Genomic DNA, 16,679 nt, shown 5'->3' with positions numbered 1-16,679 from the left:
ATTGTTATTATCATTACATTACAGTTTATGAAATGACATGTGTTTTTTGTCCACACTGTTCACCTCTGGTCATGGGACTCTTCGCGGTGACAGTTTCTCCTCTCGTGTGCCTCAGGAGCCTGGAGCAGATCAGCCTGGACTCATGGCACGAACTCAGGGTGTCTCGGACGGCGAAGAGCGGCATCCTCCAGGTGGACGGCCAGAAGCCCGTGGAGGGCATCGCCGAGGTGACGCCCACTCTTTCGGTTTTGTCTCAGGTCGCCTAAAAGTCGTTTGCAGTTTCCAGTCCAGACAGTCCAGACGCTGACGCATCTTCATCTGTTTCCCGTCTGTCGTGTTATTTTTTGGGGTCTTTTGTCTTGGTTGAGAGCCCACTTAAGACTGAGAGTGCATTTTGTCATTCCATCTTCTTTCACTGTGAGTTTGTGGACTCGTCATCTGAAGTCCTAATGACCTCCAAGTGTGTGCTGCAGTGGAAGGTATCGATCTGGAGGAGTGGTGTCCGCTAAACGTGTGCCTGGAGCTCATATCCTGTCCCACACTCGAGGGCAGGAAGTGACTCTCCTCGGCGCCCCCGTGTGGCCTGCGGCAGCGCTCATCTGTGACATGGTTTTGAAGCGTAAAGACAGATGTCCAGTAGATTGCACACGTGGTTAGGTTTTTGTTTGGTCCTTTATGAAGTGAGTTTATGTTCAAAAATAAAATCCTCCTTTCTACAGAAATGCTAGGTTAAGATATAACTTAGATTTTGTTTAAAACTTTCTCCTCACACTGAAAAAACGTGCAAAATACAAAGACATAGTTTTATTGCCGTACGGTGCTATCAAATTGTGTTATCAGTTGTGTTGTTTTCACCTAAATATACAGTATAAAGTTGTAAATATTAGTGAATACGTTTTTACTGCAACTTTAATCTTAATCGAGTGCAGCAGTGAGGGAGAGGCTGGCAGAGAACAATAAATGCACCGAGTCAGAGCGCGGTTCACGTCACAAACGAGTGATTAAACTGATTTTAATGACTGTGCTAAAATAATTTAATAAGGTCACGAAATACGTTTGATGAAAAATAACTTCTGTAACCTGGAACAGCTTTTTATTGATGTTTTAAACGTTTGTGTGATTATTATGTGTGTGTGTTTTAACTTGAATCACTTCCTTTACTCGACTACCAACCATGCATTTGTTGAACACAAGGTGGCAGCACTATCACACCAGATACATGCACTGCACTGGTTGTTATAGGACTAAACCAGGACTAAACCAGGACTAAACCAGGGCTAAACCAGGACTAAACCAGGACTAAACCAGGGCTAAACCAGGACTAAACCAGGGCTAAACCAGGACTAAACCAGGACTAAACCAGGACTAAACCAGGGCTGAACCAGGGCTAAACCAGGACTAAACCAGGACTAAACCAGGGCTAAACCAGGTCTAAACCAGGGCTAAACCAGGGCTAAACCAGGACTAAACCAGGACTAAACCAGGACTAAACCAGGGCTAAACCAGGGCTAAACCAGGACTAAACCAGGACTAAACCAGGTCTAAACCAGGGCTAAACCAGGACTAAACCAGGGCTAAACCAGGTCTAAACCAGGGCTAAACCAGGGCTTAACCAGGACTAAACCAGGACTAAACCAGGGCTAAACCAGGACTAAACCAGGGCTAAACCAGGGCTAAACCAGGACTAAACCAGGACTAAACCAGGGTTAAACCAGGGCTAAACCAGGAACTAAACCAGGACTAAACAAGGACTAAACCAGGAACTAAACTGGAACTAAACTAAGACTAAACCAGGGTAAAACCAGGACCAAACCAGGACTAAACGAGGAACTAAACCAGGACTAAACAAGGTCTAAACCAGGAACTTAACTGGGACTAAACTGGGACTAAATCAGGACTATACCAGGACTAAACCAGGAATAAACTGGGACAAAACCAGGAACTAAACCAGGACTAAACCAGGACTAAACCAGGACTAAACCAGGGCTAAACCAGGGATAAACCAGGACTAAACCAGGACTAAACCAGGAACTAAACTGGAACTAAACCAGGAACTAAACCAGGACTAAACCAGGACTAAACAAGGACTAAACCAGGAACTTAACTGGGACTAAACTGGGACTAAATCAGGACTATACCAGGACTAAACCAGGAATAAACTGGGACAAGACCAGGAACTAAACCAGGACTAAACCAGGACTAAACCAGGGCTAAATCAGGGCTAAACCAGGAACTAAACCAGGACTAAACCAGGACTAAACAAGGACTAAACCAGGACTAAACCAGGAATAAACTGGGACTAAACCAGGAACTAAACCAGGAACTAAACCAGGACTAAACCAGGACTAAATCAGGAACTAAACCAGGAACTAAACCAGGACTAAACCAGGACTAAACCAGGACTAAACCAGGACTAAACCAGGACTAGAGCAGACCGACTCTTTGTCCACACATCAATAGTTGTGATTATTTTATCCTATACCAATATTGATTTCACTTCCAAAGGAGACGTCCTGTGATATTTGCAGTGACAGTTGTGTGTTGTGTGTCCAGGGCGCCTTCACGCAGATCAAGTGCAGCTCGCCTCTGTTTGTCGGCGGCGTCCCGGAGTACGACCGGACCAAGAGCCAGGCCGGAGTGCTCAGGCCTTTCACCGGAATCGTTCAGAAGGTACATGTACACAACGATACGGACAGAAGGTACATGTACACAACGATACAGGCAGAAGGTACACGTACACAACGATACGGGCAGAAGGTACATGTACACAACGATACGGGCAGAAGGTACATGTACACAACGATACAGGCAGAAGGTACACGTACACAACGATACGGGCAGAAGGTACATGTACACAACGATACGGGCAGAAGGTACGTGTTCACAACGATACGGGCAGAAGGTACATGTACACAACGATACGGGCAGAAGGTACATGTACACAACAATACGGGCAGAAGGTACATGTACACAACGATACGGGCAGAAGGTACATGTACACAATGATACGAGCTGAAGGTACATGTACACAACGATACAGGCAGAAGGTACACGTACACAACGATACGGGCAGAAGGTACATGTACACAACGATACGGGCAGAAGGTACGTGTTCACAACGATACGGGCAGAAGGTACATGTACACAACGATACGGGCAGAAGGTACATGTACACAACGATACAGGCAGAAGGTACATGTACACAACGATACGGGCAGAAGGTACATGTACACAACGATACGGGCAGAAGGTACATGTACACAATGATACGAGCTGAAGGTACATGTACACAACGATACGGGCAGAAGGTACATGTACACAACAATACGGGCAGAAGGTACATGTACACAACGATACGGGCAGAAGGTACATGTACACAACGATACGGACAGAAGGTACATGTACACAACGATACAGGCAGAAGGTACACGTACACAACGATACGGGCAGAAGGTACATGTACACAACGATACGGGCAGAAGGTACGTGTTCACAACGATACGGGCAGAAGGTACATGTACACAACGATACGGGCAGAAGGTACATGTACACAATGATACGAGCTGAAGGTACATGTACACAACGATACGGGCAGAAGGTACATGTACACAACAATACGGGCAGAAGGTACATGTACACAACGATACGGGCAGAAGGTACATGTACACAACGATACGGGCAGAAGGTACATGTACACAACGATACGGGCAGAAGGTACATGTACACAACGATACGGGCAGAAGGTACATGTACACAACGATACGGGCAGAAGGTACGTGTTCACAACGATACGAGCAGAAGTTGCCTGAACCTCCATCAGAACAATAATTTAATGCGCCTTTCACACGGCCAATAGGAGCTCTCCGTCCTGAACATTCCTCGTTTTCAGCTGGTGCTCAACGACCGGCCCCTCCCCATCACCTCGGGCTACGCCGGGGGGGTCAACGTGGCCAACTCGGACCACCCGTGCGTGGACAACCCCTGCGCCAACGGGGGCAGCTGCAGACCCAAGTGGGACAGCTACGAGTGTGACTGCCCCCTGGGGTACGACGGGCGCCACTGCCAGAAAGGTCAGTTCATTACATCTCCAGAGTATGCATTTATGTTTTTTTTCTTTGCAAATGATCCAGTTTCCTCCTGTTTTGCTCTTTTAGATGAGCATTTGGAAAACAGGGCTTTTAAAACGTATAATACATAAACGCACATGTATCAGTGCTACCCAATCAAATACAGATGTTCTACTAACGTTTATTTTCCACTTTCCAAACGCATTCTTAGCATTATTCACCACCATAAGTTAATAAGCGCTTTTAACGACCTTCAAAATGCACAAATACGAAAACTTTCTTGACTCCGGATGTGGAAATGTGCCTTAAGTTCAGCCAAAACTATTAAAAACATAAACCGATGTCACACTTACGTCTAAAAGATGAAAAGATGACTCGGGACATAAAACAACGCATTAAAACGACCAATAATGGAGAACGCGCTGGAGCTTCGTAGAGTGAGCAGCTCGGACCTCCCTCAGAATAAAACAGTTCTTAAAGATATTTATGTTTGCTGATATTACTCTGTAGCTCCTCCCAGAAGGTAAGACAGTAAGGTGTGCGTTCTTCCTCGAGAGACTCTTCGTAGACTCTGCTCAAAGGCCTCTGAGTTCGTCATGTTCACGATGCGCTGCAGTTTGTTCTTCCTCTGCGTCAGCATGTTAAACGTTAAGATGTTCTCCTCAAGTTTTCCGCGGCCTTTGACAGCGTCTCTTTTGTCGTCACCGTGAAGCTAACGACGACTCTCTAAAAGCGCTAAACGGTTTTCGGTGGATGAAACGCTCGCGGATCCCACGCAAACTGTTTTTACAAACGTATCTGTATCGGGAGCGAAACCTTCAAAAACCAGGTACAGCCACTTCAATCGCAGTGACATTTTTCGCGTTGTTACATTCTTAACGTTTCAACCAGATTTGAACGGTAAATGGAACGTTTTGCAATGGCGTTGTCTATTTCTCAATTAAACAAATACACGAGACATTTATCTGAAACGTGTTCCTAAAGACTCTCCGCTTTCAGGCAAATGTACAAAACCAAACAACAGGTTTAAGTGTCTCTTAAGGCGACACATGGAAGCTTCTAGTCACAATAATCCAATGGGAAAAGGCACAGCTATTCTCTAAGTAAATGATTATCAAGTCAAGAGTGTTGTGTGATTAGATCCGCCGTATCTGCAGCTGAGTCTTGTTTCTTATTGGACCGAATTGTGTTTGAAAAAGGTTTCGAATGTAGTCAGGGAGTTAAAGTTATAGAGATCGAGACCTTTCGTCATTTCCACCTCTCCTTCAGAGTCAGACGGAAGAAAAGAAAAAGTCTTCCAATGGGAATGATGGAGATACAACCTCCCGTAGGTCTACAATAACCTCACGAGACCCTGGGCAGAACTCAAACCGGTGAAAAGCTGATGAAGTATTTGTGATGTAGCTGATGTGAAGTATTTCGCGGCTCTGAGGAAGAGGTGGCCAGATCTCCCCAGGTCGGACTTGTAAACGAGGGCGAGGCATGTTTCGGTCGTGACTCCTCCCTACGGACAGGACCAATCAGAGCGCAGGAGGAGCATAAACGCTCCTTCGACCGCCTTCGAAACCTTTGCTGTTGTGATGGATTGTTAAACTGATCCGTTGAGCCTTTCTGTCCCTTCTCTCTTCTAACGCTTCCAGAATGTGGGAACTATTGTCTGAACAGTAAGTCTCACGCACTATAATGTTCAAAAACCCGACCCCGCCCGTCTTTAAACGACACGCAATGACACAAGATACGCCTACAATGTTAAATAATGTCATAATCAACACAAAACAATGGGACTTTCTTTAATATCATCGTGTGTTTTTGCACAATGTCTGATGAAGATCGCTCTAAAATACTTCTAGTTGTAGTTTTTGATTGTTTTGAGCGTTCGTTTGGCTCCAGACTCGGGGTTTTGAACCTTCGCCGTCTCCGCTTCGTCTCGGTTTGTCCAGTTTGGAGTTTGAAGGTCTGGGTTTTGAGCTCCTTCAGTCTCCTTCTGGCTGTGGAGAGCTTTCCGAAGAGCGGCTTTCCCTACGACATCTAAAGAAATATATATATATATAAACCCAAACTGTAAAACTAGTATCAAAACGAGGGACAAACGTATCAGAACGGAGGGGAAAAAATCACAGTTTTAGAATGATCCTGATCTGTAAAACATCTGGTATTCATGGGTTTAAGCTTCCCGTTGTATTTACTTGATTTATTTTCACACCATTACGTCATTTTTCTGCTGTGTGAGAAACTAAACCTGTGCATTTCGGTTGTTTCCAAATGTGCTTCACGTGATTGAACTTTTGCCCATCCAAAAGACACAATAGTTTTAGATTTAACCTGACTCGGGCGACAATCCGAAAATCCATAAATAAGAGTTAATTTGGAAAGAAACTTGTGTCATTGCGTGTTGAATATGACATTATATCATCTAAAATAAACTATGTTCTGTATTATCGTTGTAGTGTGAGTGTCAAGCCTTTTCCTTTGCATCAAAATGGAGTTTGAAACGTCAGAATCAGGACGACGCTGGTGCACGGTGTCCCTGTCCAAAAGAGTTGAAGCCGTGAATGAATTACCGTATTTTCCGGACTATAAGTCGCACCGGAGTATAAGTGGCACCAGCCAAAAATGCATAATAGAGAAGAAAAAAACATATATAAGTTGCACTGGAGTATGAAATGTGGTTGCAACTGTGAAAATAACAAATAATATCACATATAAGTCGCCCCGAAGTATAAGTATATAAGTCGCACCCCGGGCAAAACTATGAAAAAAGACTTACAGTCCGGAAAATACGGTATGAGTAAATATGTGGCCAGTGACAGCAAGAAGGTGTTTAAACATTGTTGTCCCATAAAAGACCCTTTGGAAATGTGTAAGCAAAAATAATGGAGCAACAGTGACGTGATTTCAATGGAGAAACTGCGATTACCGTATTCTCCGCAATATAAGGCGCACTTAAAAGCCTTTAATTTTCTCCAAAAACGACAGTGCGCCTTATAATCCAGTGCCTTATATATGGATGAATTCTGGTTGTGTTCACTGACCTCAAAGCGATTTTGTGTGGTACACGCTTTGTTTCGCTTAATGCGCCTTATAGTGCCGAAAATACGGTAACCTCAGAAAATCACTAAATATGAAAGATCAAGGTTGTTTTGGCCGAGTAAACAAAAAAAGTTTAAACACATTTACTACTGTATTTTACTACATTTGTTATTTTATAGGACTATTTTTTTTTTAGGATTTACTGGACAGAAACGTTGACCTCAATAGTTTTTCATTTTACCTTCAGATATAGTACCTACTTAAACACAAACTATACTTTTTGTCAGATAAAATGTTGTGTCTAGAAAATTATAGTTTTCCCATTTTTTGTTATCGACATTTCTACTGTTGAAACTCAAAACGCTTTCATATTGCATTTTGTTCTGTCGGTTAATCACTGAAAACATATTTGTATGATCTACTTCATTTGCCTCCATTCTGGCATGTTAAAGGGTCTATTAGAAGAGACTGTGGCGCCCCCCAGAGTCTAAACTCATCGACTCTAAAAACAGCCTGGACGATATATCGGTCATCGGTCAGTCTCACGTTGTTGTCGACTCAGTTTTGATGCAAAGAAAGAGTCAGTAGTTTATGTAGTTCGTGTCGGGCCCTTCTGTGGGCTGTCGGGGCCCTCTTGTGACGACATTGTGTAACTGCATCGTCTTCTTGTCCAGCCGTGACTGAAGCCATAGAGATTCCACAGTTTATCGGACGAAGTTACTTGACTTACGACAACAGCGATATCCTCAAACGGTAAGTGCCATTAACCATGACATTTTTATACCCAGCAGCTTTATTTAAAAGTCGTCACTAGGCAACGGAGCCTGGCACTGTCTGGCCGCTCTGATCGGCTGGTTGGAACCTCACAGTTTCAGGTTTGCGAGCTGAACAACCACAAATGATCACGAATGAGAACCTCAGCTCAGGCCACGCCTCCAAGAACTCATGGAAAGTAACATCAGACCTAACAAGGCGTGGCACTGGAGGTGGAGAGGAAAAACTCTAAGATTTACAGATGTCCGTTTGGAACTTCTTCTATAGTTTACTCACATTGAAATATGGCATTTTATGTGCAAAAATTGACAAATTTGCAGATGGGGCATTTTAATCTGAAAAATGTCTTGGTTCATTGTATTGAATTAGTTAATATCTTATTTAGTTTTTGTGTGAACTAGTTCTGTCTGAAAATTGGCCTAAAAATCCAAAATTTGCCTCATTTTCAGACTTAAACTTGAATAAATCTGGCTTGGAATTGGATATTAACAAACTCAACGATTCATCAAAATCTTTTTAATTACAATTAGTCTAATTATTGCGTAATCTGATTATTCTGTATATGATTTCTGCTGACCAGTCCCATTCCAAGTGAAACAGAATCAGAAAAGGTTTATTTCCATTGTCAATTCTCAAAATTCTCAAACATAGGAACATGTTCTGGTGATTCGGTGCAACACGAAACAATGAACAATGAATAAGTCAAAAGAGAAACAATTTAAATCTACAATGGGATAAGAATAACAATAAGCTATAAGATAAAAAAATAAGAATACACATAAAAAATATGCTTAATATGTACACGAATTTACAGTTGTACAGATGCACAATCCTCGATCCTTGCTTTGTACAGTTAAGCGTTAATGCGCTCTAAAGCGCTGCTCTAAAGTGCTGCTCTAAAGTGCCGCTCTAAAGCGCCGCTCTAAAGCGCCGCTCTAAAGCGTCGCTCTAAAGCGCCGCTCTAAAGCGCCGCTCTAAAGCGTCGCTCTAAAGCGTCGCTCTAAAGCGCCGCTCTAAAGCGCCGCTCTAAAGCGCCGCTCTAAAGCGCCGCTCTAAAGCGCCGCTCTAAAGCGTTGTTCTAAAGCGTTGCTCTAAAGCGCTGCTCTAAAGCGCTGCTCTAAAGCGTTGCTCTAAAGCGCCGCTCTAAAGCGCCGCTCTAAAGCGCCGCTCTAAAGTGTTGCTCTAAAGCGCTGCTCTAAAGCGCTGCTCTAAAGTGTTGCTCTAAAGTGCTGCTCTAAAGTGCTGCTCTAAAGTGTTGCTCTAAAGTGCTGCTCTAAAGTGCTGCTCTAAAGTGTTGCTCTAAAGTGCTGCTCTAAAGTGTTGCTCTAAAGCGCTGCTCTAAAGTGTTGCTCTAAAGCGCTGCTCTAAAGTGTTGCTCTAAAGCGCTGCTCTAAAGTGTTGTTCTAAAGCGCTGCTCTAAAGTGTTGCTCTAAAGCGCTGCTCTAAAGCGCTGCTCTAAAGTGTTGCTCTAAAGTGCTGCTCTAAAGTGTTGCTCTAAAGCGCTGCTCTAAAGTGTTGTTCTAAAGCGCTGCTCTAAAGTGTTGCTCTAAAGTGCCGCTCTAAAGTGTTGCTCTAAAGTGTTGCTCCAAAGTGTTGCTCTAAAGCGCTGCTCTAAAGTGTTGCTCTAAAGTGTTGCTCCAAAGTGTTGCTCTAAAGCGCTGCTCTAAAGCGCCGCTCTAAAGTGTTGCTCTAAAGCGCTGCTCTAAAGCGCTGCTCTAAAGCGCTGCTCTAAAGCGCCGCTCTAAAGTGTTGCTCTAAAGCGCCGCTCTAAAGCGCCGCTCTAAAGCGTTGCTCTAAAGTGTTGCTCTAAAGTGCTGCTCTAAAGTGTTGCTCTAAAGTGCCGCTCTAAAGTGTTGCTCTAAAGCGCTGCTCTAAAGTGCTGCTCTAAAGTGTTGCTCTAAAGTGTTGCTCTAAAGTGCTGCTCTAAAGTGTTGCTCTAAAGTGTTGCTCTAAAGTGCCGCTCTAAAGCGCAGCTCTAAAGTGCTGCTCTGTGGTTGCAGGATCTCCGGCTCGCGCACGGCCCTGTTCATGCGGTTCAAAAGCACCGCGGCGGACGGGCTGCTGCTGTGGAGAGGCGACAGCCCCATGAGGCCCAACAGTGACTACCTGAGCGTGGGGCTGCGGGACGGAGCGCTGCTGTTCAGGTGCTCGGGCCTTTCTCCTCCAGCTCTTGACGAGGGACTGCGTCTTCACAAACACACAACGCTTTCAGAACGGATCGGTCTCGCTGCGCTGCTTTTTGAAAACGCTGGGAAGCTGGTTTATTTGGGGACACGAGAGACACGTTCCGAGCTCGTGACTATCGGACGAACCGGTTCTTTCACAGAGGAATGAGATGCTTTACGCTCTCTCGGACAAAAACGCACACTTCCGTAAACCTCCTCAGTGTCTCGAAGCACAGATCATACGCATCGTACGGCCTCATGTCACACGCACAAAGGTCGGCGTGTTGATAACCGTGTGGCTGTCTGCCCCAGGGCCAAACTCAGGAGTATTAAAATATATAAACGTATTCAATGTAAAACAAGCTCTTCCCTTGATGGAGATTTGTTTTTTACAAGGCGGCAGGTGATTGGCTTGTGTTTGTCTTTGCTGATTGGCCCAAACATTTTCCTTAACCTTAACCAGCTCCAACCAATGCCCAACATTAACCTTAAGGCCTACAGCAAAGAAAATACATATTTAACCATCACAGGGATATTTAATAAGGTAAAAAACATGACTTGGTTCTCCTTTAAATTAATTAAAAATGTACTGGGCTCGTTTAAAAACTCAAAAAACAAAGATGCTTTAAAACCAGAACTCCAAATAGTTACTGACCTTCATGTCTACTTCATAATATGTATTTTATCACACGAGGTAAACGTCAAACAGTGAAGTAAAACTCAGGAGTGCCTCGGCCCCAGGAGGAGTACATACAGTATATTACAGGCCTCACTGCAGGGCCCCAGAGCTCTGAGGGCCCATGGTGCAGAGCCAGGGTCAAAGCGGTGCATCACGATTGTATTTCTAAGCTGGAATTCTTTGTACATCGCCTCATTTCAGTTACAACTTGGGCAGCGGTCCCGTGAATATTGTTGTGAACGGGACTTTCAGCGAGGGGAAGTGGCACCGCGTCAAAGCAGTGAGGTAAGTGCTGGACGTGATTCGAACTTTTTAAGAGAAGATAAGCCTTTATTTGTCCACACAATGGGGAAATTCCAGTGTTGCAACACAAGTAGGTACAGCAGTAAAAGAACAGAAAAAGCTCTTATAAAAAAACTCTTATAAAAAAACTCTTATATTCTTAATAAAACGTAGAAATAATAAAAAAATAATAATAGTAACAAAGGTAACACTCTTATTTACAGCAGTTATATTTTGTTTCACCAAAATGAATAATGATGAATAAATCTAGATCCTTTAACCATGTCACAACATTGTTCCCTCATCAAAAACATAACTGCAGTTGTATTTAGCTTCATTCCTCCTTCTTTGAGCCTCACAAAAACACTCTGTTTCAACTTTCCCACATTTTTGATCTCTAAAAGGAAGTCCATAAATCCTCATGGTCGTCAACGCGTGCATCATTTTAAGTTCTAAAGCATGCGACGCCAGAGCAGTTGTCCTCAAGAGCAGGTTTAAAGGCCAATCACGATACAAAAAATGCATAAGTGTCCTTTCAATCTGTCATAATCACTCAAGGGATTGTACCAGGACGTCTTTCAGGCAGGGTTTTGACGTGTGACTTGTGTCCTGCAGAGACGGTCAGTCGGGAAAGCTGACCGTGGACGACTACGGCGCCAAGACGGGCCGATCTCCTGGAAAAATGAGACAGCTCAATATCAATGGGCCCCTGTATGTGGGTGAGTGCCTTCTGATAGAATGTTGGCCCTTTAAAGTGTGTAATTATACAAGTAAAGAGGAACATACTAGAAACTTTGATTTACCACAGAATATGAATAGGCGGGGTTAGTAAACTACTCGGATACATTTAAGTGATAAGCCTGATTTAAAGACCTTTACCATTGTTTTATACATTTGTTTTATTTATAATAGGAGACACATTTTTATGAATATTTATTAATTTATTTTAGGTGTAAAATAAATAAATAAATATCTACTGTGATTTTAGTGTTGCAATTAATTCAAAAATAAACATGAACCTTTTACGTTTCTTCTTAATTTATTTTGCTAGTTTATCCTTATGAAATCAAAACTTTGTGTAAAATAAATGTGTAAAGATAAATGTGTAAAATATTACTCAGGTAAAGGTAAAAATGTCACTTCAAAATATCTATATAAGTGATAGTTTTGAAGTTACTTTTTAATGTAACTTCAAGAGTAAAAAGTACTAATATTTCACACAGATTTCTAGAACGTTTAAAGCGTTAAATTGTGTGATTTTGAAAATGAACTGAGCAGATTTCCCGTCAACAAAGATCATTTTCAAAAATGTTCTAGTAAATTTCATGTGTACGTTTTTATTTCCTCAAAGTTCAAGCTCAAATTCACAACCTTTACACACAATGTCACCGTGAATGTGCGCAAAATAAACCCGTAATACTTTCTACTTTGCCGCCCAGTTAAAACATGTAGTGGAGTAGAAAGTACAGGTACAAAGAAAGTAAAAGTACCCACTGAAAAAACAAATTAAGTAAAGTACAGATACCTACAAATACTTTTACTTTCCACCACATCATGATTATCGCTTCACCGAATAACCCTGACATCCCTAAATATATTGCACACTTCGCCAGAAATCGTACATTTTGGGACAATTCTGTGTCGCCACGAAGTCCGTCCTTTTGCGACAGAAATCGAGCGAGCTGACCGTGATGTATGTTGTGCGCAGGGGGCATGAAGGAGATCGCGCTGCACACGAACAGGCAGTACGTGGGCGGGCTGGTGGGCTGCGTGTCCCACTTCACGCTGTCCACCGACTACCACCTGGCGCTGGTGGAGGACGCGGCGGACGGGAAGAACATCAACACCTGCAGCACCTGAGCGCGCGCCGGGCGTTCGGTGTCGACGCCACGAAAAACAACCCGAAAAACACCCCCAAAAGTTACAACCTGGAAACACGACTAGAGTTCAAAGGTCGCGCTTTGAGTAGTTCTGATTTATTTGCTTGCTCCCGAAGATGAAGTTGTTGCTCGTCCGCTCGTCTCCGTGGAGATGTTTCACAGTATGGCATTTGTTTGAACGTTTGTACTGGAATTACACTCAGGACAAAATGATAAAGTAGACAGTTTAAAGCAGGGGGGGGGGCGTGTTACAGTTACAGAGTGCTTCCTGGAGGAGGGGCTTGAACAGGGAAGCGTGCCGTGTCATCCCGGTGAGTGCCGTGTCATCCCGGTCAGTTGCCCCCTTTCGTCTGCTCGTCCGAGGGGAAGGATAGAGACTGTTCTCTCGCTAAAGACTCCAGGGTTCAATCAAACAACCACTTTGGGCACATATATGAGGCACCAATTGCACTGTAAGAAGGTTAAAAGCTCTGAAAAGTCCATTTAGCATGATATGGGACCTTTAATTTACTTGACCAAGGGAACATTGTTTACAGTCCGAGAGGTGTTCAAAGATGCAATTGCAGCTGAAGTCTTTTATATATTTCTATCTTCTGGAGATTATGCAGACGTCATCTTCTTCTACGTTTGAAGATATTAAGATATAACCGTTTTTCTAACAGTGTTAAACTCTTCTGTGTTGAATTGAATCGGTAAAGCCGGCTGCACTCTAGAGATTTAAAAACACCACACACAGGCCCAGTAAAGACTTGCCTGAAGCGGAGGACTGCAAAAGGGTCACATGATCAAACAGTGTCCCATAAAGAAGAAGAATGTGAGTGAAGTCATGCGAGAAGAAATGGAGCTTGTAAAAGTCTGAAGTGGGAGCTGGAGGTGATGAGTCATTGAAGAGCTGATCATCAAAAAACAAAATTATTATTATATTCAATTCTTTTTTCTTTTTTTAATGCCCAAACCCATAATAGCAGTTGCCTTCGTGATTAAACCAACTGAAGGTGAAATAATCAAACAATTAAACAATCAAAAACAGATTAACCAATGTTTACGGGAAATGTTAGCAAATGGATAATGTCCCAGAGCATCCCGTGTCCTCAGAGACTTCTTCTGAACGAGGAAACACTGCAAAACCCTTTGGGAGAAAGAAGAAACCTCTGGGAGAACGGACATGCTTCCATTTACAGATACTGGAGCCAGAACCACTCCGGAGAAGAGAGGGTGGTTCATCTAGAGTAGAGAGCGGTCCTCCAGGCAGATGAAGAGCTGTTCATCTAGAGTAGAGGGCATTGCTCCAGGCAGATGAAGAGCTGTTCATCTAGAGTAGAGAGCGGTCCTCCAGGCAGATGAAGAGCTGTTCATCTAGAGTAGAGAGCGGTCCTCCAGGCAGATGAAGAGCTGTTCATCTAGAGTAGAGAGCGGTCCTCCAGGCAGATGAAGAGCTGTTCATCTAGAGTAGAGAGCGGTCCTCCAGGCAGATGAAGAGCTGTTCATCTAGAGTAGAGGGCATTGCTCCAGGCAGATGAAGAGCTGTTCATCTAGAGTAGAGAGCGGTCCTCCAGGCAGATGAAGGGCTGTTCATCTAGAGTAGAGGGCATTGCTCCAGGCAGATGAAGAGACGTTCATCTAGAGTAGAGGGCGTTCCTCCAGGCAGATGAAGAGACGTTCATCTAGAGTAGAGGGCGTTCCTCCAGGCAGATGAAGAGCTGTTCATCTAGAGTAGAGAGCGTTCCTCCAGGCAGATGAAGAGCTGTTCATCTAGAGTAGAGAGCGTTCCTCCAGGCAGATGAAGAGCTGTTCATCTAGAGTAGAGAGCGTTCCTCCAGGCAGATGAAGAGCTGTTCATCTAGAGTAGAGAGCGTTCTTCCAGGCAGATGAAGAGCCGTTCATCTAGAGTAGAGAGCGTTCCTCCAGGCAGATGAAGAGCCGTTCATCTAGAGTAGAGGGCGTTGCTCCAGGCAGATGAAAGGCTGTTCATCTAGAGTAGAGGGCGTTGCTCCAGTCAGATGAAGAGCCGTTCAGCAAGTGAGGAGCATCCGGATCTACGAGTCAGGGCCGTGAGAGTTATGCTTTTGGAGCTGCGACCTAACAAATCGTGGTACTCTGACTCCACCCACATGAGGACAAATAATCTCCCAAACTCACGGAGAGACAAATCAGACAAAAAAAATCAGGCTAAAAATCCTCTAGAGAGCTGCCGGCTGAACAGATGGCGTCTCCATGGACAGAGCAAAGTCGAATGCCATACTGTGGAACATTTCCATCGAGCGCATCTTTAAATGGAGGTCATCTTCCCATTTAATCATTCTTAGTCGATCTGAAGCAAATACTCCTCAGAGTAAAGAAATCCCGCGTCATGGAAGCTCCTCGCACACAAAGAGCGGATTATGAGAAAATGCGCTGAAATGTTATGCTTTTTTAGGTTCTAATAATCCACTTCAAACGCACATGCTCATTCAACATCAATAATACACCACATTTAAGCGTCGTACTTCAAATTGTGTGCGTGCCTGAATGAGATGTTCGTCAAATGATTTCATATGAAGCAAATACAGTTGAAAACTACTCAAACGCGTGCAGGGCAGTCCTTTTTTGCAGTGCACACCTGAACTACAACACCAGCGTTACCACTTGTCACCTTAAAAACCAAAATAACTACTTTATATGAATATACGCTTACCAGTTTAATGGGGGAGAAAATGCTCGGCCAGTGATGTGCGTTTTTTTTGGGTGTGAAATGTAAATCTTTGGAAGGACTTTTGAACCCAATCTTTATTTTTCTACAGTTGATCCTGGTTGCTCGAAAAACGGTCTTAAATTGTTGACGTCCTCGAGCAGAGATAGAGAAGCGTGGCGGCGGCGCGGGTCGTAGGAGATTACCGCGCTCGTCCGTAATCTGATTTCGATGTAGATTTGTAGATTTGAAGTGAACGCTGCTCTTTTTCGTCTTCTTTTCCCCCCCTTGTGTCGTGTGTTTTTAAAGCTTTTTACTTTGCGTTGCGTAACTCTCCGGTCACATGAAAGTCGGATGCTGTCACGGCGAATATGCGACAAACGAAACGGACCAAACATGTGACGGTTGTAAAACGCCGAACTCCGCGGCGAAAACGACACACTCGGAAACGTCGAAATGGGTCGAATTGGGAGAAATGGGTTTGATTTTAGTGAAAAAACAGAGCAAATGATGAAGAAAATACGAATAATAAACACATTTCACACTTGTTGGACTTGTTTTGTTTTGTTGATGTAACTTCTGAGGATTTACTCGTATCAAGGTTATAATGTCGTTTCAAGTCATTTTAACTTGACTTTACTCAAGATTGCTGGGGTTTTTTTCAGTGTAAATTTTGTACATAACATTTTCAACTGAATATTGTGTCATTTCATGCGTTTGCGTAATTTGGTTTGAACATTGGACGGAGAATTGTGGAGAAAAGACTCATTTTGGGACTTTTTTGTCACATGAATAAATGTAAATGGCTTGAATCCTTTTGTTGCCTGTAGCAGTTATTATTTATTTAATTGTATTGTGCTCTCATCTAAAATATACTTGTTTCATCACGTTCCTGTATTTTGTCCGTCAGCGCTCACAATGAAAGCTCCTCCGTGTTTTTAAAGACCGTCTTTACCAGCGTTATGCTAGACCGTGACAGTTATAACACTGTAGATGAACCCAAAACATGTACAATTCTTGTTTTAATTCTTAAAAATACTTTATTGATCGTCAAGGAAAACATTGTATTTATTTTTGTTTGTGTACATTTTATTTATTTTGTTTGTTTACATTTGATTTTATTATTTTATATAC

General features: G+C 43.3%; 1 protein-coding gene across 2 annotated transcripts in view; it reads left to right on the top strand.

Moving 5' to 3' along the window:
* Positions 1 to 12,877, top strand: part of egflam (EGF-like, fibronectin type III and laminin G domains) — a 28,097-nt gene extending 15,220 nt beyond the window's left edge. Inside the window, exons 8-16 of one of the 2 annotated variants that reach the window (XM_072432625.1) lie at positions 116 to 227; positions 2,554 to 2,670; positions 3,890 to 4,070; positions 5,708 to 5,731; positions 7,772 to 7,850; positions 9,872 to 10,015; positions 10,917 to 11,000; positions 11,613 to 11,716; positions 12,706 to 12,877. In XM_072432625.1, the coding sequence (XP_072288726.1) occupies positions 116 to 227; positions 2,554 to 2,670; positions 3,890 to 4,070; positions 5,708 to 5,731; positions 7,772 to 7,850; positions 9,872 to 10,015; positions 10,917 to 11,000; positions 11,613 to 11,716; positions 12,706 to 12,857 (997 nt within the window). In that variant the 3' untranslated portion in view covers positions 12,858 to 12,877. The remainder of the gene's footprint in view (positions 1 to 115; positions 228 to 2,553; positions 2,671 to 3,889; positions 4,071 to 5,707; positions 5,732 to 7,771; positions 7,851 to 9,871; positions 10,016 to 10,916; positions 11,001 to 11,612; positions 11,717 to 12,705) is intronic. The other variant, XM_072432626.1, reaches the window with a different exon arrangement.
* The last annotated feature ends 3,802 nt before the right edge of the window (positions 12,878 to 16,679 follow it).

The sequence above is a fragment of the Eucyclogobius newberryi genome, unplaced genomic scaffold, assembly GCF_026437365.1.
Source record: "Eucyclogobius newberryi isolate DKJ021-1_F unplaced genomic scaffold, fEucNew1.0.hap1 SCAF_6, whole genome shotgun sequence".
In the NCBI taxonomy this organism is placed as follows: Eukaryota; Metazoa; Chordata; class Actinopteri; order Gobiiformes; family Gobiidae; genus Eucyclogobius; species Eucyclogobius newberryi.
The sequence above is the reverse complement of the archived record's forward strand: the minus strand, read 5'-3'. Positions and strand labels throughout refer to the sequence as shown.